Source organism: Labrus bergylta, chromosome 12 (assembly GCF_963930695.1).
Source record: "Labrus bergylta chromosome 12, fLabBer1.1, whole genome shotgun sequence".
NCBI classification, from domain to species: domain Eukaryota; kingdom Metazoa; phylum Chordata; class Actinopteri; order Labriformes; family Labridae; genus Labrus; species Labrus bergylta.
In genome coordinates this window covers 5,501,231-5,527,114 of record NC_089206.1, presented here as the reverse complement: position 1 = coordinate 5,527,114, position 25,884 = coordinate 5,501,231, and the positions used below count along the sequence as shown (strand labels likewise).

At 40.9% G+C, this 25,884-nt stretch overlaps 3 protein-coding genes across 4 annotated transcripts in view; 2 read left to right on the top strand and 1 right to left on the bottom strand.

Moving 5' to 3' along the window:
- Positions 1 to 1,040, top strand: part of acap3a (ArfGAP with coiled-coil, ankyrin repeat and PH domains 3a) — a 73,306-nt gene extending 72,266 nt beyond the window's left edge. For both annotated transcript variants that reach the window (XM_020651348.3, XM_065961097.1), the window contains exon 25: positions 147 to 1,040. In XM_020651348.3, coding sequence (XP_020507004.1) covers positions 147 to 253 — 107 coding nt within the window. In that variant the 3' untranslated portion in view covers positions 254 to 1,040. The remainder of the gene's footprint in view (positions 1 to 146) is intronic.
- A 1,564-nt stretch (positions 1,041 to 2,604) lies between these two features.
- Positions 2,605 to 17,050, top strand: hipk1a (homeodomain interacting protein kinase 1a). Its single transcript, XM_020651357.2, has 16 exons — positions 2,605 to 2,952; positions 4,454 to 5,190; positions 5,391 to 5,764; positions 5,850 to 5,973; positions 7,507 to 7,626; positions 7,711 to 7,797; positions 7,989 to 8,170; positions 8,319 to 8,469; positions 8,856 to 9,060; positions 9,235 to 9,353; positions 11,921 to 12,072; positions 12,169 to 12,321; positions 13,431 to 13,586; positions 13,683 to 13,891; positions 14,101 to 14,237; positions 14,831 to 17,050. Exons 2-16 carry the CDS (start codon positions 4,456 to 4,458, stop codon positions 15,278 to 15,280), a joined length of 3,354 nt encoding a protein of 1,117 aa, XP_020507013.2. The 5' UTR covers positions 2,605 to 2,952; positions 4,454 to 4,455; the 3' UTR covers positions 15,281 to 17,050.
- Positions 17,051 to 17,714: 664 nt separating this feature from the next.
- On the bottom strand, positions 17,715 to 24,503 carry sdf4 (stromal cell derived factor 4). The gene is made up of 7 exons (XM_020651344.3): positions 24,346 to 24,503; positions 22,899 to 23,215; positions 21,850 to 21,986; positions 21,578 to 21,691; positions 21,304 to 21,462; positions 19,832 to 20,007; positions 17,715 to 19,609 (listed from the first exon to the last, which is right to left on the bottom strand). The coding sequence occupies exons 2-7, from the start codon at positions 23,207 to 23,209 to the stop codon at positions 19,433 to 19,435; spliced, it is 1,074 nt and encodes a 357-aa protein (XP_020507000.1). The 5' UTR covers positions 23,210 to 23,215; positions 24,346 to 24,503; the 3' UTR covers positions 17,715 to 19,432.
- Between the last annotated feature and the right edge of the window lie 1,381 nt (positions 24,504 to 25,884).

Genomic DNA, 25,884 nt, shown 5'->3' with positions numbered 1-25,884 from the left:
CTTCATGGTGCCTCCGTCTGCATTCATGAGGCTTTTTTTTTTTTTTCCAACCCAGGGCTCCTCTTCTTTCTGTTTTCATCGCTGTTTGTATTCATACAACATGTTTTGACTCATTTTCATCCTTATTTTTCTGTTTTCGTCCCCAGGAGACGCCACGTACCTTGACATCTTCCGGGAGTTTTCCCACATGGCCTCACACAACCCGGAGAAGCTGAAGCGGAGGAGTGTGCACTTCAGACACTCCTTCAGGTAGTCTGCAAGGAAGAGCAAAGAATGAAAAGACTTGAAAATCCTTTCTTTTGTCCCCTCATTGAGTCAAAAACGTAAAATCACAAGTCAACCTGAGCTTTGAAGATGAACCACTTGGATGTAGAAAGAAAGATTGCATTTCAACATTTAGAATGAGTTAGCTTCTGTCTTATTCCACAGAAAAAAATGTGCAACGTAAAGTGGATCATAGTGAAGAAATAGCTGCATTTAAGTCGTGTGCTGTTCTTAGATCTATGTTTTTATTTTCCATGAGGATTTGCGGGTCTTTTCCTCTTACATGTATATAAAATTAAAGCTTTTGTACAATGTTAGATGAAACTTTTTGATAAAATACCGAGCACTTCTTTAGTTTACCTTGTGTTTAATGAATTAGTTCGCTGCATATGTTCCATTACTCGTATCAACATGTTTGATTTATTGAAGGAAATTCATCAATACTTTTACACATACTTCCTGTTTGTACTGCATGCATTTACTCCCGTTATACTCCATACATAAACTTGAATCTAGCCGTGTGTCATACCATCGTCGACCGTTCTGATGTGGCAGTGTTATTTCTCCTGATGAGCAGTTTATTTTGTCAAAATGTCTAAATGACTATGCTGGTGTAGTCTTTGTGATGTGTTTTTGTTTGAATTGACTCTGCAGTACCACTATGAAATACTTCTGTTACTGTTTACATGCTGTAGAAGCATCAAATGCTAATATATCAGAATGAGGAGGAAATGCTGACGATCGATGGATTGAGAATAAACATTGTCCTTGTTAAACTTTGTGCAGTCAAATGTGTTTTTGGTCAAAAGCAAAGCAGCCACATTCACGTCTCTGCAACCACAACAACAACAGCGCCCTCTGTTGGGGAAATATGAGACTCCTGCAGGAGAAGTATTGCAGCTTGTAATCATCATTATGAAATCTACATAAGAGAGTCTGAGCATGCCACTCAGTTCTTACATTTCTAACATATAATAACATAGAACAGTTTTTATGTGTAGAAATGTAAGATCTGAGTGGCAGACTCAGAATCTCTCAGATCAAATATAAAGGGAACCAACTTCACAGTTACGATGACTTTGTGGTGAAACAGTTGCAAACTCTTCTCCCAGCCTGGAGGATTGCATTGTGTTGTCTCTTCTGGTATCCTAGTAGAAGCTGGGGACCCCTTTGTTCCTGGAGGTGGTTAAAGCACGGGCTATAACACTGTTACTGTCATGTGCAAAGTTACATTTTAAGGATTTAAAAAAAACAACATCTTTTCATCCTTAATCTAAGTTAATGACTTTGATTTCATTTTAAATGGAACTACTTTTTGTACATATTACGATAATGGGTAAATGATGTTGTATTTTGTGTTTTTGGCATCTTATAAGCCTTCCCCTCAGTGTCTCGCCAGCCCCTCAGGGTCCCGACCACCCACTTTGGGAACCACTGTCACCTAGGGGACGATTTTCAGTCTTTTTTCTGCATATCTTTTCACTCCAGACTTCTGTCTTATCATGTTTCTTTTCCAACCATAATGACACACATCCCAAATGCAGTGAAGTGGGAGTACAAGTAAGTAGGCCTAATTAAGCAATGCAGCATAACAGCAAAGTTAAGTGCAATAGCAATAGGCCTTCTTAAAGTTGTATTTAACTTTTGACTATTACATTCAGTGATGATTGAGAGTGAGGTTGTATTGTGTTGCGATGTGTACATACAAAATAAGATAAAAGTCCATGTAAGGTTTAACTGTGTAACAGACAAAAGCAACATAACACTTCATTGCAAAAAGATAAAATGCAACCTGAATTAGTTAATTAATTAATGTTTTAATTTGTCAAACATCCAGTGAAATAAGAGTGTGTTGTGTGATTCAGAGAAAGCTGCTTGCTCAGAAAAGACAAACTCTGTTAGATGTGATGTTAACCTGTATTCAGAACACCTGGATGAGATCATTCACTGAAAGGTCTGATGTTGTACTCCTTTGAGCTTCTTATAGTATAGTTTCTGCTTATAATATGTTTACACTCATGCACTTTAACTTGTGTCAGTACTGTCCATTTACAACTCTGTTTTTGCACATTTACATTTAATCTTCCATATTTAATCTTCCTATAATCCTGGTTGTGTATATTCCCATTCTTAGTTTTCATATTTTTAGTGCTTATTTACTTTGTATTTAATATTATATTATGTTTAAATTTGCTAACATTGTGTTTTTTACTCATATTGTGTGTTTGGATAACCTGCTGCTGTAACCACAATTTCCCAGTTTGGGATCAATAAAGTAATTCTATTCTATTCTATTAACTTTGACGTTCAGTGCGTCACGCCGTTACGTCGACAGAACAGGAAGTACGCTGAGCAGTCAGACTGTGATGATGATGGTGATGGAGCTGTGTCTGGGCCGACAGCGCTCATTATGACGCTGTCTGACACCTCCACGGACATTATGCACCGTGTGGCCGCTTGACTCGAGATGTGACTTGCGGACTCGGAGTCAGATATGACTCGGGGTGAACTCGTAGTTAGCTGTTAGCTGTGCGCGGAGCCCTCCTCCATCCCGCCACAGAGCTCCATCAGCAGGCGGCCAGCAAGCTCAGCTGCTCAGCTGCAGCGGCACCCAGAGCCCGGAGAGGAGAGGATGGAGAGGCCTTAGATGTCAGATCTGCACCGGTGTGTTCAAGTCATCAAATACAGGTAATGTCATTTATGAAAAGGTGAAGCTTTTCAACTGTCTTCAGGTGTGCACAGGTATCCAGATGTGTTATAAAGGAGGGGTATGACCATAGACTGTGAATGTTACCGGTACAGGTGTTACAGGGTATAACAGGTAGACAGGACAACACTTATAGATGAAACAATGCAGGTGTGTTATGATGTTTATAACCTATAAATAATGTCTTTTTAATACTTTGTTGTTTTTCATATTTCTGAGGATTGGAGCATCCAAGAATTTATTCAAATAAAATCAGTCTGAATATTAATGATAATAAATCAATGGAAACGATGTATTTGAGGTATAAGAATGTATCAGAGTAGTAAAATAAGTTAAGTAGCGAGGCGTCATCATGGGTGAGAATTTCAAACATTTGACAGTGAGGTTAAGCACATTGTGAAGAAGGTCAAACCAAATCTAAGTCGTTTTCGTTTCACGTCAAACTGCCAAATTATACATGCGTGCACTGATTTTTTTCCACATCTGTCATATTGCGTCACATCATGGTCCCAAACGTCTCCATCTACATTCAAACCTATTGTTTCTTTATATTAGCAGACAATAAAAGTCATGGACCAGAAACCTATGAGATGGCATCACTGCTGCAATTAAAAAAAAAACAGAAAACACAACCTTTTCATCTTTGACAATTTTATGAATTTTAGTCATTTTAAACTGTTAAATGTGTAAATAATCACGTGTCACCACTGTTTGGCGTCAGAGCTCTCGTAGGGCCGTCACACGAGCCTCCGTCAGCGATTATTGTCTTGTCCCAATGTACGAGACATCCTTTGGCCGGTCTGCTTTCTCTGCAAAGGGGGGAAAAACTTTGGAGCTCTCCGCCCACTGGCAGAAAACTAGAGAGCAACAGGAACGCTTTTAACAGAGGACTCAATCAGAACAACAGTGCTCACATGAAAAGCTTCTGACTGGTTTACTGTTTGATCATGCTGCCTTTGCTCTACCGTTTATGTCTATTTATTTATTGTCTCGTTGTTTTCTCTGTTTTATCGCTTTTCTCCCTATCTTAATTGTTTTCTTTTCAAAGGCCTCCTGTGGACCGGTGTTGAGAACTAGCACGCTTGCTAAAACACTTAAACAATGCATCTGGTTCGTCCAATGTATCTGTGATGTTTGGTGCATTATGTCCAGTTCAAGAACACTTCAATTTTTGTTTTTTTTACAATATTTTCTTGCTTTTCTGATCAAAATAATATGCCATACTATTTCTACATCAGACACCAATCAGCTGTGACATTACAGGCAGACCAAACAGCTACTTTTACAAAACTCCTGCAGTTTTTTTTGTCAACATTGTTAGAAAGATGATCGTTCTACTTTATTATGGAAGCTGTAGTTGGGGGTAAGGGTGACCTGGAGTGCATTTAATCCAAAAATGTTTCCCTTTAAATGAACATAGTTAAAGATCTTCTTAAGCAGTTCTTGTTGATGGTGTTTGCTGATCTTTCATTTCATCCTCAGACATGTCGTCGCAGCTCCAGGCGTTCTCCTCTCCCTCCGTGTCCTCCAGTGCCTACTCTCGCTCAAAGAGGCTTAAAGTGGAGAACCCCTCCTGGGAAGCATCGAACCAGCTGGGAGATAATGGTTACTACCAGCAGAGCCCGTCCCAGGCAGCCGCGCCCTCCACTTCTGACTCCAACTTCAACCATGTGTACAACTCCAACCAGGCGCAGCCGCCCACAGCCGGCTCCAGGGAGCAGACGGTGGTGCGGGCGGCAGACAGCACAGGCAGCCTCCGCGGACCTCCGTCCTCCTCTTCCTCCACCGCCTCCTCCTCCGGCCGGCGCGTGAAGGAAGCGGCGTCCGCCTCCCACCCGTGTGACCTCTACCACAAGCAGTACAGCCTGAAGAGGAAGAGCGAGGAGGTGGACAGCAGCGACAGCGTCCAGATCCTGGAGGAGCTCTCCGCCCCCGTCGTCTCAAACCGCGCGGCCGGTGGAGGGGGAACCACCACGGCTCAGTCCATAGCACACTCGACTTCTACAACCAAGAGCAGCAACTCCCACAGCGAGGGCGACTACCAGCTGGTGCAGCATGAGATCCTGTGCTCCATGTCCAACAGCTACGAGGTGCTCGAGTTCCTGGGACGGGGGACCTTTGGTCAGGTGGCAAAATGCTGGAAGAGGGGAACCAATGAGATAGTGGCAATTAAAATTCTGAAGAACCACCCCTCTTATGCCCGGCAAGGTCAAATTGAGGTGAGTTTGTTGAAAGGAATTAAAAACACCAGGTTTGGTAAGATCGTTGAGCCTGGAATAAAACATCCCCCAAAGCATTATGGGAAATGGAGTCCTTTAACTGAAAAGGGATTAGTCTGCTTAAAGTTCTGTATTTTCCACTAATTAACAAATGTGTGCCTCCATCTTCCTCCACGCTCTCCGTCCTCCTCGTACTGCAGGTGAGCATCCTCAGCAGGCTGAGCACGGAGAACGCCGACGAGTTCAACTTTGTGCGCTCCTACGAGTGTTTCCAGCACAAGAACCACACGTGCCTCGTGTTCGAGATGCTGGAGCAGAACCTCTACGACTTCCTGAAGCACAGCAAGTTCAGCCCCCTGATGCTCAAGTGCATACGGCCCATCCTGCAGCAGGTCGCCACGGCGCTGATGAAGCTGAAGAGCCTGGGCCTGATCCACGCCGACCTGAAGCCCGAAAACATCATGCTGGTGGATCCTCTGCGGCAGCCGTACAGGGTGAAGGTCATCGACTTCGGCTCGGCCAGCCACGTGTCCAAGGCGGTTTGTTCGACCTACCTGCAGTCACGGTACTACAGGTGAGTGTGATGACCTTTGGTTAGTAACTTCATTGTGTTTGTAACAAGTTAAATATCCTTGATATTATCTTCCATGTGCTTCAAGAGCTCCAGAGATCGTTCTGGGCCTTCCTTTCTGTGAAGCCATCGACATGTGGTCTCTGGGATGTGTCATCGCTGAGCTGTTCCTGGGATGGCCTCTTTATCCCGGGGCCTCCGAGTACGATCAGGTCAGCTGCACAGCATTCATGTATACACACTATAATGATCAGAATCAGAATCAGATTTATTGGCCAGGTATGCTTACACACACAAGGAATTTAACTTTGGTGAACTGTGCTCTCTTATGTACAGGTACAACATTAAATATCAACAATAAACATAATAAGAAAAGACTAATATTTACATGACTAAACATGAAACAGTGCAGTGGTGGATAGTGCAAAAGATGCTGAAGTAACATGATAAGTAAAATGCAGTTATGTGACAGATTGTTAATTACAGTATTTACATAAATAAATGTGCGTATATTATCATTTAAATAAAATAATATATATATATATACATATATGTATAGTTACAATGACGGTTGGTTTAGAGTCATGATCATCTATGTGCATGTAATTTAAAGAACCTACACTGACATTTCATAAACACGTTTTTTACCCCAAAAAAGGTTAAAAATGTAGGCAGTACACTAAATCATTTTTATTTCTCAAGAGCCTGATAAGTAGATTTATACCATTCTCATCAGTCTGGGCTCTATATAAGCACATCTAAAGGTGCTTGCCAGGCTGCGTCTTTAATATTAGGTTTTAATTATTTTTTTTACACATACGTTATTAATCCCAGGGAGTGCACCAGAGCGGTTTAGGGGTTTAGTGCGTTGCTCAAGGGCACATCAGCAGTACTCGGGAAGTGACCTGGCACCTCTCCAGCCACCAGACCAACTTCCATATTTTTTGTCCGCAGTGGGACTTGAACCGGCGACCCTCTGGTTCCAACACAAGTCCCTACTGCCACCCGTTTCCTTTTTTTTTTTTTTTGCTAAACAAATCCAAGAATATTTTGGCTGTAACATATGAAACAAAGTTCTGTTGTTTATGTTGCAAAAAAAGTGTTTCAAAATGTCCAACAAGAGGTTTTAACCACTTGTTTTGTGTGACTGTGAATGCGTGCAGACTACAGTGTGAAAGGTTTTGGTTGATATGCATATCATTTAGTTTTCATAAAATCTCTAATCTATTTATAATATATGAATACCAAAACCTGTGTCAGGGCACACAGCCGTTAAACTCAATTGATGACAGCCCAACAGGAAACATCTCTGTGAATGAACATGTACAATGTTACCATTCACTTAGCAGAATATACATATATTATTTTATTTAAATTATCATATATGCACACTTTTTAATGTAAATACTGTAAAAACTACCTCATGCAGCATTTTTGCACTACCACCACTGCACTATTATCTTATATTATCCTATTTAGCCTCGTACATATTAGTCTTTGCTTATTTGTTTATTTTTGTGTTTATTGTTGATATTTAATATTATACCTTTGTACAAAGAGAGCACAGTTTACCAAAGTAAAATTCCTTGTGTGTTTAAGCATACCTGGACAATAAAGCTGATTCTGATTCTAAATACATAAACATCCCTGATGTGATTTTAACTGTATCAACCACAGCTCATATATTCCCCTGAGTTTCCATTTGTCATCTCTCCTACCTGACGTCTTTCTGTCGTCTCTCTCAGATTCGTTACATTTCCCAGACTCAGGGCCTTCCTGCAGAGTACCTGCTGAGTGCAGGAACAAAGACGAGCCGCTTCTTCAACAGGGGCCCCGACTCGAGCTACCCCCTCTGGAGACTCAAAGTGAGTCATCACCTCACGGATTCCTCCACAAAGCATAAGTACAGTACATTTACCGAGCTCTTGCTGTTGTGTTTTTCCCTGCAGACGTCCTCAGAGCACGAGGCGGAAATGGGCATCAAGTCAAAGGAGGCGAGAAAATACATCTTCAACTGTCTCGATGATATGATGCAGGTGAGGGAGGAGATGTTTGAAATCCTCCTCTTTAAATAAGAAAAAGCATTGTGTGGGTTTAAGTCTGCTCTGCTGCATGGACAGAGGTTTAAAATATGAAACGTGTTTTGGTATGTTGACGTCGGCGTTACCAGGAATCCTTCAAGCGCTGCAGTCCGACAAACAGACTCCTCTGTCCTCTCCCCCTGCAGGTGAACATGACAACCCTGGAGGGCACGGATATTTTAGCCGAGAAAGCCGACAGGCGAGAGTTCATCGACCTGCTGAAGAAGATGCTGACGCTCGACGCGGACAAACGCATCACGCCCATGAAGACGCTGAACCACCCGTTTGTTACCATGACGCACCTGCTGCACTTCCCTCACAGCTCGCAGTAAGACAACGGCTGCAGGACCGTGCTAAAAAAATAAAAACAGGAATGATTGTCGTGTCTGTGGTTTTGATTTTGCAGTGACTTTGCAGGATTCTGTCTGTGTCCTCGTTTGATTCTTTGTTTTTTTTAATTAATTTTCTTTTGATAGTGTGAAGTCCTGCTTCCAGAATATGGATATATGTAAACGCAGATGCAGCGCCTTTGAGAACGGGAAAAATATGTTCGCCAGCAACAACACCCCGAGTGCAGCCACCAACCTCACGGTCACCTTCAGCAGCCAACTCAACCAGCACAATCAGGCAAGAACTTTATCTGTTATTTTTTTTATTTTACATACTTTATGAATCCCTGAGGGAAATTCTTGGTTTACACTCTGTTATTGAGAGACATGCTTCACACACATATAGGCACACATGCACAAACAGGATCTGTGGACATGCGTTAGTGGAGAGATGTCAGATTGGGGCTGCTACACAGGTACCAGAACTGTTGGTGTTGAGTGCCTTGCTCAAAGGGCATTTCGGCAGTACTACCAGCACAACTTCCATATTTTTGAAAAACACGATGCTAGAGCACATGAGTTCTTATAATAATAATAATACTAATACTAATAAATTTATTTTTAAAGCGCTTTAAATCTGGACTCACATTTCCAGGAACTTGAACTTGTCGTTTTGTGTCACAGATGGCGTCGACAGGGGGCCAGTCCCTGTCCCTCAGCAGTAACGTCCCTCTGCTGAACTACCAGCCCGGCCTCTACCAGCAGGCCACCATAAACATCCCGGGCCTGACCCAGCAGGGCGTCCCCCTGCAGACCAGACCCACGCAGCTCTGCACCCAGACCGAGCCTTTCCAGCAAACACTCATAGTGTGTCCGCCAACCATCCAGGGTGAGGATACCACATGTGTGTGTCATGTTCACACATACCCTGTAAACTGTAGAAACCTTTAGAGATATTGTTCTCCAGTAGCATTGACATCATTATCCCTGAATATGTGTTAGTCGTCATCAGTTCTCGTGATGGATGTCTCAACAATAATCTTCCTCTGTCCTCTCCTCCTAGGTCTTCAAACATCCAGTAAGCCGTCTGGTTACCCAGTGAGGATGGAAAACTCAGTTCCTTTAGTTCCTCAGAACCAGTCCTCCCAGTCTCTTCACATCCAGCCCGGCATGCTGACACAGGTAGAGCCCGATGTTAAAGGTCGCATATAATGCAAAATACACTACACCAGGATTTTCTAACACTAATGTGGGTCTCCAGCCTCTCTACAAACCTCCTTAGTATGAGAAAAGTCCATCCTCTCATTCTTTTGCCTGCTCATCTTTTCAGACAATTTGTGCTCAAACAGGCCGTTTAGAGATTTTGTCTTCATGACATCACAAAGGGCAGTAACCCCTCCCCCAGGTGGGTGACACTCCCACAGCTAGGTGTTTGTTCTGCCCTCTGAGTCTGCCTTCTCACTGTAAACAATAGGGCATGGTGCGAGAAAGCCAGAGTCACAAAAGCTCTTCCAGAGAGGGGGCGTGGTCAGACACAGCTCATTTACATTTAAAGGTACAGACACAGAAACAGCCTGTTCTGAGCAGGCCTGAAATAGAGGGTTTTATAGGCATGATCAAATACAGGATCAGAGTGGATTTAGAACAAGAAACTTCACACACATGTTTTCGGGGTGCTCGGAGACTTATTTAAACTAGTTGAAAAGGAGAATAATATCTGACCTTTAAATATTAAACTAACGGTTCCAACCATTTTTGACTTGTGATCACTGAAAGCTGCGTGTAGTTTAAGTCCCTTATCATGTTTCAGATATCTCTGAGTTGTTTGCAGTCATATTTGAGAGACAATTCTTGTCTTTGCTTCACAGATAATAATTAAATGTAATTAATCTTTTGGAGGTCTAAAGATGTAAAATGGCAAAAACAAAACCCAGCCAAGTTAAAAGAGAAGTACAAAAGATGAATACACATTTTTGTGTGGCAGAACTTTGTTTTGCTTCTCTTTTGCCTCATTTGTCTTCTCATGACCCCGGACATTAATCTTGGGACTGTCTGAAGGGGTCCTGACCCCTTGGCTGGTAACCCCTGGACTAAGTAACCCAAATATGCTCATACCCTGGTTACCAGGGACAACAGTAAAGTCCATTTAAAGACTTGATGAATCAATAACGATCTAAAGATTCAACTGATCAGGTTACTTTAGGTAAACTTGGTTGCAGGGAGAGTCACATATACTTAATCAAAAAACAAGGAAAATACATAAAAAGTGCAAACGTGTGGTGGTGCATGGATTTAAGTGTGGAAGTGCATAAAGTGTGCAGATTTCAATCTTAAAATTGGATTGGTTACATAGCGTAAAACATTAAACTCATTAATACCCTCTCCCCTATACCTCAGTTTATTTATTTTGTATTAACCCCTAAACCCCCCTTTGCTCTCCTTTTTCTTGTTCTGTTGTCATCACTAACTCAAAACTCTTGATCCAAAGGTAAACCTCCCTCCTATTTAGGTTTTTTAGTAAATTTATGGTGGTACAGGTGTGTTCCACATGTGTCCTCTCAACACCTGTGGTCCTTTCCCCCTCCCCTCCTCTCACCTCACACCTCCCCTTAGGCCTCCCTGGACCCCCTGCTGGTGAGCAGCGTGTACACCTCTGTGGCAGGAATGCAGATTATAGACTCAGGTTGTAAGGGTGAAAGCCTCAGTGGTTTACTGGATCAGAATGTCTACATGCTGGTAAAACACCATCATCATAACCTTCTTCTTCTTCTTTCCTCCTAATGGACGAAAGGTGTGCATCAGGGCACGTACTGTGTAACTCACAAGTTTGGTTTGTTCTTTACACCTTCAAGGCTTCTTACAACATTTATTCAAAAACAAATTAAAAAAAGATGTTGAGAAAAATTTCAGGGCTCTTTTTGGTATTAAAACCACGTCTCCCTTTCCTTTTCTGAAACTAGCACTCTCCTGTTGTATTTCAGGTGTGCTGTTCTACTTTTCCCATCTGGATCCCTTTTTCCGTTTCTCTGCACAGGACTGAATCTCAACATGCTTGGCATCACAACCCGAGTTAAACGTTTTTGATTGTATTTAGTGCTTCTCTCAGCACATTTCTTTTCTCAGCAGTAACAAAAGCCGCTCTCTTTCTGCACAGAATTCATTCTGGAAACTAGATGAACAAGATTGAATTCTTCAGTAGGAACCATTGTGCCTGAGGGTGACGACAGCTCGGGGGAAACTGGAGAGAATTTGGATGAATTATTTTACATCAGTTGTAATCATTTCCCTTCACTTTTTAACAGGTGTCTTTGGGCTGCTCCAGTCGGTTCTACATAACTTTTTTATTCCCCACAGCTCAGGACATGAACACACATGCATGCTTGGCATCAGAACTGGATGGAAAAAGTTGCTTTTCTCTGTCTTCTTTTGGTATTTTCTGCTTCTTTCAGCTTCTTTCTTTCTAAGTAATAACAAAAGGAGCTCTCTCTCTCTGCACAGGGATTCAGTTTGTAAACAAGATGCTGATGATCTAAAAAATCATGTAAAATCTGTTGGTTGTCTTTGTGCAGGATGAAGAAAGGAATGTTAGTGGTGGTCAACAAACTGCCTTTTATTTCAGTTATAAACTTAATAAATAACCCATACTCTTTTTGAGATCAAAAACTTACTTTGTTCTCTTTAGAAAGTTTAGTTGAAGGTTTTAGAAATAAGATTAAAATGTCTCTTTCTGTATGTGTGTGTTCATGCAGCAGGGCTGGCCAGCTGGCACACAGCAGATCCTCATCCCTTCCACATGGCAGCAGATGCCTGGCATGGCGATCCACAACCCGGGGCAGGCTGTGGTGCCTGAATCACCCATGGGTGCTCCGATTTCTGACAGCCAACAAGCTTCAGGCTGGAGGTGAATTATTTTTCTTCTTTTTTTAAACTCTGTGTTTTTTAATGCTGTGTTTAAAAAGATTTAGGTCATTCTGTCCATGTTTCTTATTTTTCACAGGGGCCGTCATGGAAACCAGTACGATGCAGTCAGCCAGCAGGACTCTGGGGTCGGCCGTCACGCTGCCTCACAGAACCACAACTCAGGAGCCGCTCCCACAAGAGCCCAGCAGGGGAAGAGGTCAAAGGCTCGACACGCAGAGAGCAGAGCCAGGTATCCTGTCACAGCGACAAACATTCACATTATCCACACGATGCTCAGAGCAGGATCGTCCATAGATCAAAACACAGTGTGTTTGATCTTTGTTTCTTCTGCTAGCCAGACAGAGAGGCTGCAGCAACTTTAATAAAACCCTTAGTCTTTAGATGCCAATTGAACGATTAAAGCTCAAAGTGCTGCCATCATTACTTGTTTTTGAGAACCAACTAAACGTCGGATGATATTTCCACTTTAGTCCAAGAAGAGCAGCTGACTCGTAAAACAGGAAATCCAACTTTTTTTTCAGATGTCCTTGAAAACAAGCTGTTATTGATTAACTTTGGATTAAACGATTTCTTAAAAAAATGTCTTGACATACAGTATGCATATTTTAAGATGACTATTTTTTACAAGTGATGTGAGAAGCTGTGTCCCCAAGTGATAACTCGAAATACCAAAGGAAATAACATAACGGAGGTAAAAACAACAATCACAGTACAAGGACTTGTAACACTGTGTTTTATATTCTGTTGAATTCAAACAGAGATAGTTTGGATCTGCTTTCCATAAATTCACCAGTTTTCACTTGATATTTGCAGCAAACAAACAAACAAACAAACAAACAAACAAATTATATGAAATGAAAGAGGTAGATGAAGTGAAAAAAAATGAGTAAAATGAGAATCCAGAAAAAAAAGAAAACCCTCAAGTGACTTATTGTTTGATCTTTAAACCCCAAAAATTGCTTCAGTTATGTGTGTTTAAAATTGACAATTAAACAAGATGCCAAAATAAATATAACAGAATATCCTGGACTTTTTGAGGTGCCTTAGTTGTGTGTACTTAGAAGGATAAAAGGAGGTATCATTCTTGACTGCTGGTGGATTTCTTTTTAGCTCCCTCTGAGCGCTGTTAAAGTGTCCAGATGAGACGAGGTGACATGCTGCAAAAAGATTTCATAACATTCTGTACAGTAAAGATTCTTGTTGAATAGTGTATTTTACTACTGGTATGTACAGGACAAAGAAGGTAAATATATAAGAGGTCAACACATGCTGTAAGTTCCCCACAGGAGCTTATATATATATATATTTTTTTTTTGGATTTCATCGTTGTCCTTCCAGGCCTGTGTCATCCACTGTGGTCCACAACACGTCTGCCTATGCTGGTGATCAGTCTCAGCCCATCGTCATCTCCGACACGCCCAGTCCTGCTGTCAGCATCATCACCATCCACAGCGACTCAGAGGACGAAGATGACAGGAAGTTCCCCACTGCCTGGTCCGCTCGCTTTCTTTTCTACAAAACTTTTTTCACACTTTTAGTAAAATGTTTTTTTTTTTGCTGAAAGGGTTTATTCACATTTCTGTCCTGCAGCTCTGGAACAAGCCAGAGGCCCAACGTGATCAGCTGTGTGACCGTACACGACTCTCATGACTCAGACTCCTCCACCAGCAGCCCCCTGAGCCCAAAGACCACCTCACAGCCCGCCAAGTCTCTGGCTGTCATCATGCCCTCTGTGAAGAGCCAGCCGGTGGAGAGCACAACGCACAAAGCCCCGGCAGCTCCAGGTCCTCAGTCCACAGGTGTTTGAATTCTATCCAAGCATGAATATCATTTTGTACTCTTCTAATTCACATTTTATTTGACAGTATGTGTTTTAATAGTGAGCTCAGTGATGCATTTAAGGACTTTGGTTTTGATAGTTAAAGCAGAAATGACAAAGATCCATTTCACCTATCAAACTAGTCTTATCACCTCCATGGTGCTCACAGTATTCTGTCTGGTTTTACAGCGGCAGATGAACCTACAAGCGGCTCTGCAAAGTCCAAGAAGGGGTCAGGTCAGCAGTCCAGTCGGTCGGGAGAGTCCAGCACTGATCGGCAACAACGAGCCGCATCCAGCCGGTCTCAGCCTCTGAACCTCAGTCAGGTAACGGCTTCCTGATGTTTTCTGATTTCTGCTGCAAAAGACTTCGGTTCTGTTCCTACGGCAACACATGAGCTCTCCGTCTGGGAATCAGGAGACATTAGCGCTTATTGGGGAGCTTTTGGGCCATTATCGTAGCATGAAAGCAAAACAATACGATACAAGCGTCCTTATTTTGGAGTTATTATTCCAGCTGTATCAGCATAACAAACAAAATCCCTGTGATAGTTAATGTGATTGGATTTCTGTATCTCTGTAGCTCTTCCTGTCGGCCTGACGACAGTCACAGTGTACTGATAGAGTTGGCTGATAGAGGTCTCTGTGTCTCCCCTCATATCTAAAGTTGGCTTGTTTGGCAGACTCAAGAAAATCTAATCTTTGTGTTGTTGGACAAACAGGATGGTAGGATGATAAAAACATAAAAAAAACAAAAGACAAAGTTTCAGTTTTTGGATTCAACTTCAGTCATGGTAGAACCTTCTCAAAAGATTATGTTCAACTGTAACTCAACCCCTCCAGACGGAGATTCAGTTCTCACTTGAAGTTAACTGGAGAGACTCCATACACGCCCTCATTCGACCTCTTTGTCGTTTCAGGTACAGCAGTCTGTACTGTCATCATCCAACGACCAAACAGGAAGCGGTAGCTCCCTGAGGCGTCAGCCCACATACCCGCCTCCCGTCTCCTCGCACTCATCCTACCGACTTCACGAGAACCCTCTCTTCACCTCGACCCCCAACCTGTACGCCTACCCGGCCTCGGCGGCGCTGGCGTCTGTGTCCCAGGCTGTGGATCAGATGCAGGGCGTGTCGTCGCGTCACAACAGGGCAGGCGGGGCGTACTCCTCTCTGGCTCTGCTGCAGAAGAGCAGCAGCCTGGCCCTGGGAGGGTCTGCTGCGGGACAGTACGGAAACCCCCAACAACAACAACAACAACAACAACAACAACAGCAGCAGCAGCAGCAGACGATGCCGCTGGGAGGGACGCCTTTCCATCACTCCAGTGCTTCTTACACGCGGAAACTGAACCAGTATCCCTACCTGTGATGAACTGAATGATGAACCAAATGGAGACCGACACTAGAGAGGAGCACAAGCTCACCTGGACTGACTGTGGTTAGACTTCTTTTTCCTTCTCTTTACCTTACCGATCAAGTCTTATTCCTCTGGTCACACAGAATATCATCATCAATTTGAATCATGATCAAATGTTTGAATTAATGGAAAAGTCTGATTTAATTAGGGCTGCACGGCGATCCACAGCGAGAAGGTTCCTGGTTTGAATCCCTGTCGGACAGAAGCCTCTCTGCGTGGAGTTTTGCATGTTCTCCTCGTCCATGTGTGGGTTTACCTCGGGTACTCGGGCATCCTCCCAACGTCCAAAGACATGCTCGATAGGTTCATTTGTGACTAAATTGCCCGTAGGTGTGAATGTGAGTGTGGCTGGTTGCCTCTATATGTCAACCCTGGGATTGACTTGCGACCCCGCCGCTCGCCCAATCACAGCTAGCCCCTCGCGACCCTCAAACAGGAAGCTGTATAGATAGTGGATGGATGGATGGAGTTAATTACAGCTTGTTCAAAAGCACCAATCATTGCAGTCTGTTAATATCTTAACAGTTACACATTCTCTCTTTTTTTTTTTTTTTTTTGCTTGGTTTTCCAATTCATTACATTTTGAAAAGACACAACAAGTATGCAGTTAAAAAGCTGACCTTCTGCTTTGTTTCCGGGTACTTACTTCAAATAACATGAGCAGAAACGTCAGCCATCTTCAATTATATTCCCTACATTTCTGGGAAACCAAACTTAAAGCAGAAAATTCTACATCTTACAGACTGCAGTGTTAATTTTTGATAATTTTAAAGCTTACATTTTTATTTGACACATATTGGTGAACTGGAAACTGCTGCTCTTTGTTAAAGGTTACAACATAATTATGACTTTTATTATGAGTATCAAAATCATTTCAAGTTGCTTTTACATTCTCACAATCGCCTTACTTATTTGTAGTAACAACGTCTTTTATTTGAACCTTTAATACGTAAGGATGTGGTGATACTATGGATCATGTTGTGTGTTTTTATTTGAATGTACCTTCTGTGTGTGTGTGTGTGTGTGTGTGTGTGTTTTATCTGTACTATGGAAACAATGATGAAGGTAAGCTATGTACTGTACTGTATAATGACGTGTCACTGTGTCCTTCAAATGTTTTCCATGTCGATTCTTTTTTTACGTTTTGGATTATATTTATATGTTGTGTATGTTGAAGATTAGGCTGTTGTATTTAGAGAGGATCGCTGTTTTGGGTTTTTTTTACACTTCAAAGTAGTTCTTAAGGTTGCATGTGTCTGACACGGAGTAGCATTCAGGACAACGTCATAAACCGGGGCTTCGCTTATTTTCAGTGTCGCTTTGCAGAAAAAAATGTTACAACGGACTTGAAGACGGACACGTTAAAGAATCGGAGGAAAAAGTGAAATAAGCTTTTGTCTTGTGAAGTGATGTTTGTGAAGTAAAGCGTGCACATAACAATCTGATTGGATTTCAGGCTACCATCAAACTCAGCCGTTTAGGTTGCAACTCACAGTGATGTGTTTTGATTTGTGATTAAATAAAACCTGACAAATATCATTTATTGAAAAAAAATAATAAGAAATTGATGTTCAGTATGTAACCGCTTCTAAAATCATTTGTTTCAGTGAAATGATGGTTGTTTTTACAATCCTGCTGTGTTGTGAAGTGCTACATTACATGGGACACACACAATGAACCTTAACCCTTAAATACCGCAATAAAATCTTCTCCAAACAGAAATGGTAGACTGACTGGTGATTCAAATGAAATGGCAAACCTGACACACTATTTAAGATACAGCAAATGTAAATCACAACCCCAGAGTTAAGCCAAACCTAACAGACCATTTCATATTGCAAATTCATAATGAAGTTCATAAACTAGTGTTTCGATTTCTGTCAAATTTATCACAGTCTAGGGTAAATGTACATCTTGTTAGCACAATGTGTTAGCATACCAGCATGCTACTATCATGGTGCAAATGATACACCACTACACACACTGTGTCTTAACATTCCTATTAGACAAAGTTAATGTTGTTGTTGATGTTCTCGTTAGCTTTAGCAGGTCATAAAGAGGCAGAATTATTAATTTCAGTGTGTTTCATGGGCAGTTAAAACTCCTTAAAGGTGCTTCAGACATGACTCAGCATTAGCAGGTGTGCTTTTTCAGCAGTGAACATCTTAGCATTAGCATAGTAGAACCACAGTTCATGTACACATAGCTACTAGCATGGCAGAGAGCTGTTATTTTAATCAATAACATCATTAATATAAATGCTACCACAACATCTATCTCAAGATTTGTCGCGAAATTATGAACTTCGCTTGATATAATATTAAATATTGTATGACATTGTGTAGAGTAAACGAATAATACACTGAGTATAATACAACCACAGGCGCTATTTATAAGAAATATTTATTTTATCCACCAGTTTATTTGCAATATATTTTTTTATATAAAGCTGTGTCACATTCGGTCATCATAAATCTTGATTTACAATCCAAACAGGGCCGTGGACAGAGACGCCAGGATCCAAAAAAAACACACAGCACAGGTCATCGAGAGATTCAACAAAACACTGTTGGTCCATGCATTTTTAAACAAGGTACACGTGGATTTGTACAAATTTAACCCATTCAAAAATGTAACAGGTAAATATGAAGAAGAGTGAGCGCTCTGTTGGTTTGTGAACCAAGACGAGGAGGACAAACCAGCCTCTGTTTGGATGGGCAAAAAAAGAAACAAGCACAGACCTGTGTGATGATCAAAGATGCAGCTGATCCGAAGCACTTTGATCAAATAAATAAATAAATTCTTCTTAGTTCACTTCAGGAATATTAACTTAGGGAGCCCCTGAAGACAGAAAAAGTAGACTCCATATTACTTAGTCAAGTCAAGGAAAGATGTAGGCCCCGACCACAGGCCTCTTCTGAGCTAACACACACGTGAAACTAGTTTTAAAAAGTTAGTTTTAGTTTTTTTTAGTGATGTGTGACACCTGTGCTTTACCTTCAATCTCTCAATATATCATATATTAATCTGTTGTCTACATGTTAAGCTTGAAACCTCTGAGAATAACTTATGATTGAGTCTGTGCTACGTAAGATAACTGAGTTATTGAGGCAGTTATTTTAAAGCTATTTCTAGTTTTCTTTTTTTTTCTTCTTTTTTTTTTTACAAAGTTACAACCCTGTTGGAAGAAGAAGGACGGATGTAATCTCTCAGAGTTTAGTGGAGTTGTTAGCCACTAATGACCAAAATCCCCCTTTTCAAATGAGGGGAAATTAAGTGTTAATTAAACCATAACTTTGTTCACAATGATGTGATTTATCTGTAACACCCAATTTCCACATACTCAGTGCCCGCAGCCATGAGCAGCTGTACACACAGCACAGGAGAACTACAGGATCACTTGAAAACAAAGAAAATAACATGCAAACAACATGTTGCTTTGTCTTTCTGAAGTTCTTTTGGTGCCTGTCGTTGCGTAATGTTGATAAAGTGACGGAACATATGATAGGAAACGTGGCATTGTGCGCAACGCTGACAGACTGCGGCGCCCAGAGTATGTGGAAATTTGGAGTCAGGTTTTCTTCCTCTCAGCTGCACCGTTTTTATTCTCTTGTCTTTCTCTCTGATGGAGGCATTGGTACATGACTATTAATATTTACACGATATAGACACTAAAACTAAAACGTTTCCTCCTGCAGAGCACATTACTTGCCTAGCTTTGCGGTCTCTCTCACCGCTGCGACAGGAAACGGAAAGTCAGGGTTCAAATTTCCAAATATACACACATTTCACAATACAACACGAACTAATTTAGAGGTGCTGTGGTGCCTGAAACTCTGGGAGACGTTCAATATTTAAAAGGTGAAAAAAAACAAAACAGTGGCACACAGAAGGCAGACGTTGATCGGGCAGACAGTCTGGAGCTGAAGGGAGGATGTATTCATTTTTAGTCAGCAGTGAAAGAGGCCGTTGAGGCTAGGCTTTTAAACAAACAATTGCACACTAGATCATCCCATCGTTAGGTTGCCCCCCCACCCCCTCCCACCCCCCTCCTCAGGCTTGTCCCTGAAGCAGGTGTAGGGTGCATGAGGACGGTGAATGTCTTCAGAACTCCTCATGAACATTTCTGGCGTAATCCATCAGCTTGCTTCCCGTGAAGTATTCGCTGTACTTGAGAATCTCGTCCAGCTCCAGGCTATGATTCTGGTTTTCATCTGCGACGGCGATCATCTGCCTGGCCTCGTTCAGAGCGTTGTGCTCGTTCATCGGGTCCATGTACTCCTGCAGCAACGCCGGAACAAATACCAAAAGTTAACGGCAGGGTAGAAAAGAAATTGTGTTTTTTTTTTTTGAGTCCTCACTGAACAAATGTTAATATCTTTATAGTCTGTCCACATGGTTATTGAAAAATACTGACTAGACAACTTCATTGACAACAAATGAAAAGTATAAAAACATTAACACAGGAACAATCTAACCATGCCGATGCTTTTCGTTACTGACCTCCAGTTCCTCCATGGTCACGATGCCATCGCGGTCTCCATCGATGACTTCCTCAAACTCCTTCTTCCTCTCTCTCACCCAGTCGTCGTCGATGTCCTGAGCCTGCTGGTTCTCCACGGTGCCCACAGGCAGAGAGATGAACTCCGAGAGGGTCAGTTTCTTATCACCGTCCTGGTCTGCAAAAAGAGATCAACAAACATGTCATGATCATTCACCCTGTATCTGTCACAGAAAATTACACAGAGCGCTTCTAACCCTAACCCGACTTATACAAGGTTTCTTTAATGGAAGAAAAACAGGCACTGTCATATTTATTACATCAACAGACAGAATACCTGCCAATATTATCAGTCATCATCAAGTACTGATGACCACCATGTTCTGATTGAAATCTAATAACAATGTGGTTTCAGCATGTTAACATTAAGGTATTTCTTGCCACTCCTACTTGCTAAATGTTTCCTCTGTGCTGTGCTCATGATGGATTCATGTTTAGTCTTTATAAATAATAGAACAAAGAGTGCCGTCTAGACCTGCTCATTTTGTAAAGTGTCTTGTAATGAATACGCACTAAACAAATAAAGATCGATTGATCTTCAAGTTCATTTAGACTCTTTCATAATCAATAACTTGAACTTCCAAACTCCATTGGATCTGCAGAGTCCCTCTGCACCTTTAAGAAAAAGCTAAAGACCCAGCTCTTTCATGAATACCTACTAACTTAATGATGATGGTCTCCATATTATTGATGATGATGATGGTAATGACGATGGTTTTTGTTTGATAACGATGACTTATAAGATGGTTTCTATACTGATTAGAGCTCTCAAGAACTGCCCTCAATGTTGTGCTTTGCCTCTGGTCACTTCCTGTCAGCACCTGTGTGTCCAATCAGACTCAAAGCTGATCGTTTGCTCTTACTGACATTGTTCCCTTTTTTCTAGATCCTTCCTTGTGTTGTACTTACTCTCTGATGTACGTCGCTTTGGATAAAAGCGTCTGCTAAGTGGATTGTAGAATATTCTTATATTAGCAATGGAACAAATTATGACTTGTTTTTATGTTTCAACAGCCTGCAGGTTGACTGCGTTTGGTTCACTCTCTCTGCTCTCAGCGGCAGAAAACAGCTGTATTCAGGTAAAAACACTCGAAATCTACTGCCCACTAAGAACACAGCATGATACACCAACAATGTTAGTGACTAGCTGGTGAACAAAGTGGAACATTTAGCAGCTGAAGAGACGGATTTTCCTCTCAGGAGTTTGTGGAGTTGCAAACAAAGATAACAGTAGAGTCAACATTGACATTAAATGTATCACATGATTTGAATATTGCTTCATATCTGACGGATGAGTCAATAAGCTTCTGTTTGCTAACAAGCTCCACCTCTAACCTTATAGGGATGTAACATGTCAGGGATGTGTAAACAGTGTTGTTAAGACAACAATGATGGTGTGATGAGTTAAATTTACCCAAGTCTCGCACAATCTCCTTCACCATGTACTTGAGCATGCCTCGGCTGTGCTCGGGATGAAGGAAGGAGAGGAACTCCTGCTCGTTCAGCAACTGGTCAGCAGGGGGGTTGTCGGCCTGAAACCAGCGGTCCTTCAAGCTTTCCAAAACCTCCTGAGCTGCAAAGACAAAATAATTCACCTCAGTTAAACTGTTACCCTGACAGCTGTTAACTCAGCATCTGAAGAACAGAATGAGAAGATTCAGATATATTTAAAGTAGGTGTATACTTACTTTCCTCATCCAGTTTCAAATCCTCATTGTTCTTGATCTTCTCGGCTATTTCCTTTTCAATGAAACCTTTGCTGGCCAGGAATTTGACTTTGTATTCATCCCACGTTACATGACCTACACACGAGGAATGAGTTGCTGAATTGGGTTTTGACTGAACAGATTTTTACACAAGTTTAGGACACTGTGTTGCTGCATGTCCCAAACATGCCTCCAGACTAAAGGACTGTGGGATTTGAATTGAAAGTGGCTTTTCCTGCAGATTTGTCTCTCACCGTCTTTGTCTGGGTCAACGGCTCTGAAACTGTTCTTGTTCTCCACCATGGCCTCCTGAAAGTGCTCCTCCGTCTTCTCCATGATCCAGCGCTGCATCTCTTTGGCGCTCACACTCCTGTCCCTGTTGAAATCAACCCTGGGAGGAGAGAGTTTTAAAAAATTAATTAGTTAGAACTGGTTAACATTAACTCCGGCATTATACCATTTTACTGTTTTTTTTTTTAATATACAACCAACTGTAACAGATCATTCGTTGCACCATCAGTCCAGCTTACAACCAATCCTGTGCCTTGTTTCCTTGTTTAAAAATTGCTGAGCACTACTACCATTAACACTGACATGTTTCCTTTCACCATTTAAGGTCGGTGAGATTGGTAAGCATTTTTCTTGCTGAAAGGTAAATGTGTCAAGACAGGGATTACTGCAGAAAATATGTACCGACCATTCCTGCTGTCAAACCAGCAACAGGGGAAATATTCTTCTCAAACATTAAAGCACAGGTAATGTAACAATAATATCTAAATATCAGAGTGTATCCTTGATCTCCTCATAAACGTACAGGGATATTTCTCTGGATTTGGTAAATTTACATGGGATAATAACCATTACAATGCAGAGCTTATTTTACTAACTGAATTACATTTTTTTGTCTCATGATGCCATTTCTGCCTCCTAAATTCAATGTATTGTGCATCTGGTTTCTGCCTTCCACAAAGAGGAAAATTAGACCTTGTGACTAACTATAGGGTCCCATAATACTCCATTCACTACGATATCATCTTGTTACGACACCACCCAGGGATACCTTATCCGAACACACCTTAAGCTTCCCATAAAAGTGATAAGTATAGTTATCAAAGCATATCTGAGATTGTTGTCACAGGCCACACCTCTTCACTCGCCTGGTCTTCAAGTGTGTGGCATTTTAAGTCCTGCACTAGAACTTTGTTTTCCTGGTTGAGGCTTCTGAAGAACCTGATCAGCAGTTCTGTTATTCAAGAACGCTGTAACTTCAGAGATAAAGTCAAAGCTGAAAAGTCAGTCTTACTTTGAGAATATGTCAATAAGCTTCTTCCTGTTCCTTCGGGGCTCAGAGTCCTCGTCGAACTCCTCCATCTCTTTACCCAAAAACACCTCCTGATGGAAGTCTTTATTTAGGTGGCCGTCCATCTCCATCTTCACCCCGTTCAGGTGGTCTGGGGGAAGGATCTCGTTCTCGTCTTTGGCGGCCGGAGACTTCTCTTTAGAGGCGGACATGTTGGCTGGCCGTGCGTGCACGTCCATGCTGTGGAGCAGGATGTAGCAAAGCAGGGACACGGCCAGGCAGTTCCTGCGCCACAGTTTTCTCCAGACAGACATGATTGCCTTGAGAAATGTAAAAAAAAAAAAGCATTTAAGATGTAGTAAAGTGCCATAATTTCACAGTTCAATCACAAGATTTTACTACATCCACATTAACTCAACAAGATAATGGGGTTTATCTATATGTCTTTATGTTAGTGTTTGACTAACTGCTTAAAATCGAAATACTGTGTGTTGTTTTTATCCAGATGTCATTCCAAACTACAAAATAGATTTGCTCTTTCTATATTTTTTATGCATCTTCTTTAAAATATTTGTAAAAAAAATATTTAGAATAATGAATTTAACACTTTCTTATTAGACACCCATGATGATGATCAACTGTTAAATCGTATTTTCCTCTTATTTAGTTAGTTATGGAGAAAACAACTCTGAAAATGGATTTTTGCAAGGACAAAAACACAACATCGATTCAGGCCGTCATACACAACCGTTTAACACTACACATAAATGATGCGTTCTGGTAAAATCGGATTTTCCACAATTGATAAACGCCCATTAGAAATTCCCTCTCGCGTCACACCAATTACTGACATACGTGTGTGTGCATGACTCAGAAGAAAATGATTTTCGTCGCATAAAAACAACTCAGGTCAACAAATAACATAGAAATACACACGAATAGGCAGTAAAATGCAGAAGTAGCCTACAATACAATGTCAACACAGAGATCGCTCCCTAACACAGTGTGGGAAACGTCACACCTCTACCGATAACGGCTGGAGTTTCTTTACTTGCATAATATTTAACATAATAAATAAATAAAATAGACGTAAGGTAGTAGTAACAGACGTGAAAGATGACATAGTTCGTTGATGTGAGATGTCATGTGTTACATAATATTACAACAGAATAACATCAAAACATCGCCACTGCCAGGTATTTCACATTGTCCACTTTCATGTATCCACTGAATTAGCTGTCGCTTAGCAACCGAATGTTCTCAACGTAAAGGGGTTAGTTAGCAGGTGAATTGAGCCACATCACGTCACATGAATTATATGATACTGCTACGCTAGCTGAATGGCTAACACAAGCAGGGTAGTAGAACATTATAGGTGAGCAAAGCGCTGTTTGGTGTAAGTAAGAGGTGCTGAATATAAGCAGGGCGAGCAGATAAAAAACCGACCGACCTGTCTTGACGACGAAACTGTGGGAAGTTCAAATGGAGTCTGGTAATCAGAGATGGCTAGCTGCAGGAGCTAATGCTAGCTGGACTTCCTATTCAAACAGAGCTGCGTCGTTTCCAGTCAGAGAGCAAAGCTGTCAGACTCCAGTTCCTGTACACGTGGCCCCTCCACAATACTCCCACTCCGAGATGTGGGACGGCCCCCACTCAGTCCAATAACACACCACTGATCTGAGAGAGGTAAGTACCTGTCGGTGTTCCAGTCAGGTGAGGTCACCTGAGTTGAGCTGGTTTGCTTTCTAGCTGATTAACCTGCTGTTGTAAAAACCTAAAAACGGCACCTTTAAACTAAGAACAGCCGTACTGACTCATATTTAATTTCCTTACAAACAAATTGTATCCAAGTATGAGGGACAAAAAAATAACTATAAAAATATAAAAAAATATAAATGTAAAGAATATAAATAAATGTTGGGAGAAATGCATGCAATAATGTATAAATAAATAAATAAATGCTGAAAACAATACATCAATGAATAAATAATAAATATACTTTGTTAATGAAAAAGGCTATTTATATATTTTTACATGTATTTATTCATTTATAAGGGTATTCCTACAGTTATATATGTATCAATGCATACATTTCCACATTAATTGAGTTATTAATTTATTTCCGTATTTGTACATTTACACATCTATTTATTTCTGTGTCCAGGTCGTAAGAGGAAAAGTATTTATGTAAATTTGCTTCTGTCTGTTTTTCAAAATTGACCAATCCTACTTCAGTAATGTTAGGACGGCCCACTTAATTTACATATTTACTTTTCCTTGTACAACATGGACACAGAAATACATAAATAAATATATGAATATATTTATTGATATATACATTTTTATATGAATTGTTGCATTTGTTTATATATATATTTATTTATATATTTATTGATGCATTTATTGAATTATTCATTTATTTATATATTATTGTATGCATTTCTCCCAACATTTATTTATTTATTTATTTATTTATACTTTAGTCATTTTATGTCCCTCATATCCAAGGGCCAAATAGGCTACTCAATGAGTCTGAACCTGAACAGCAAGTGTTTCAAAAGAATTGGCAGCTAGCAGTGCTAAAAGTAGAAAACAAAAAATAGTAAAAATTGGATAAATAGTTAAAAAAAGAAACAAGTAATGTATAGTATATTAGGTATTTAAATTAAAGTATAAAAAGTTTATGTACCTCGCTATCGAAGTTATGTAAATTAATAATATATATTACAACCATATTCCTCCCCCATTCCAAGACAGGAGATAGGAGATAGAAACAACAAATAAAATAATGGATGGATTGCTCAAATAGTTAAACAATTGATGTTTGCTGAAGAAAAAAACAAAAATAAGTTAAATTAATTAGGCTAGATGTGTAATGTAGTAATGGTTTCAATCCAAAGCTTTAAGAAGCAGCCTTATTAGGGGAATGTTTCAAGACATTATTATTTTTTTATTAATATATTGTATAATTAACTTATGCACACAAAAT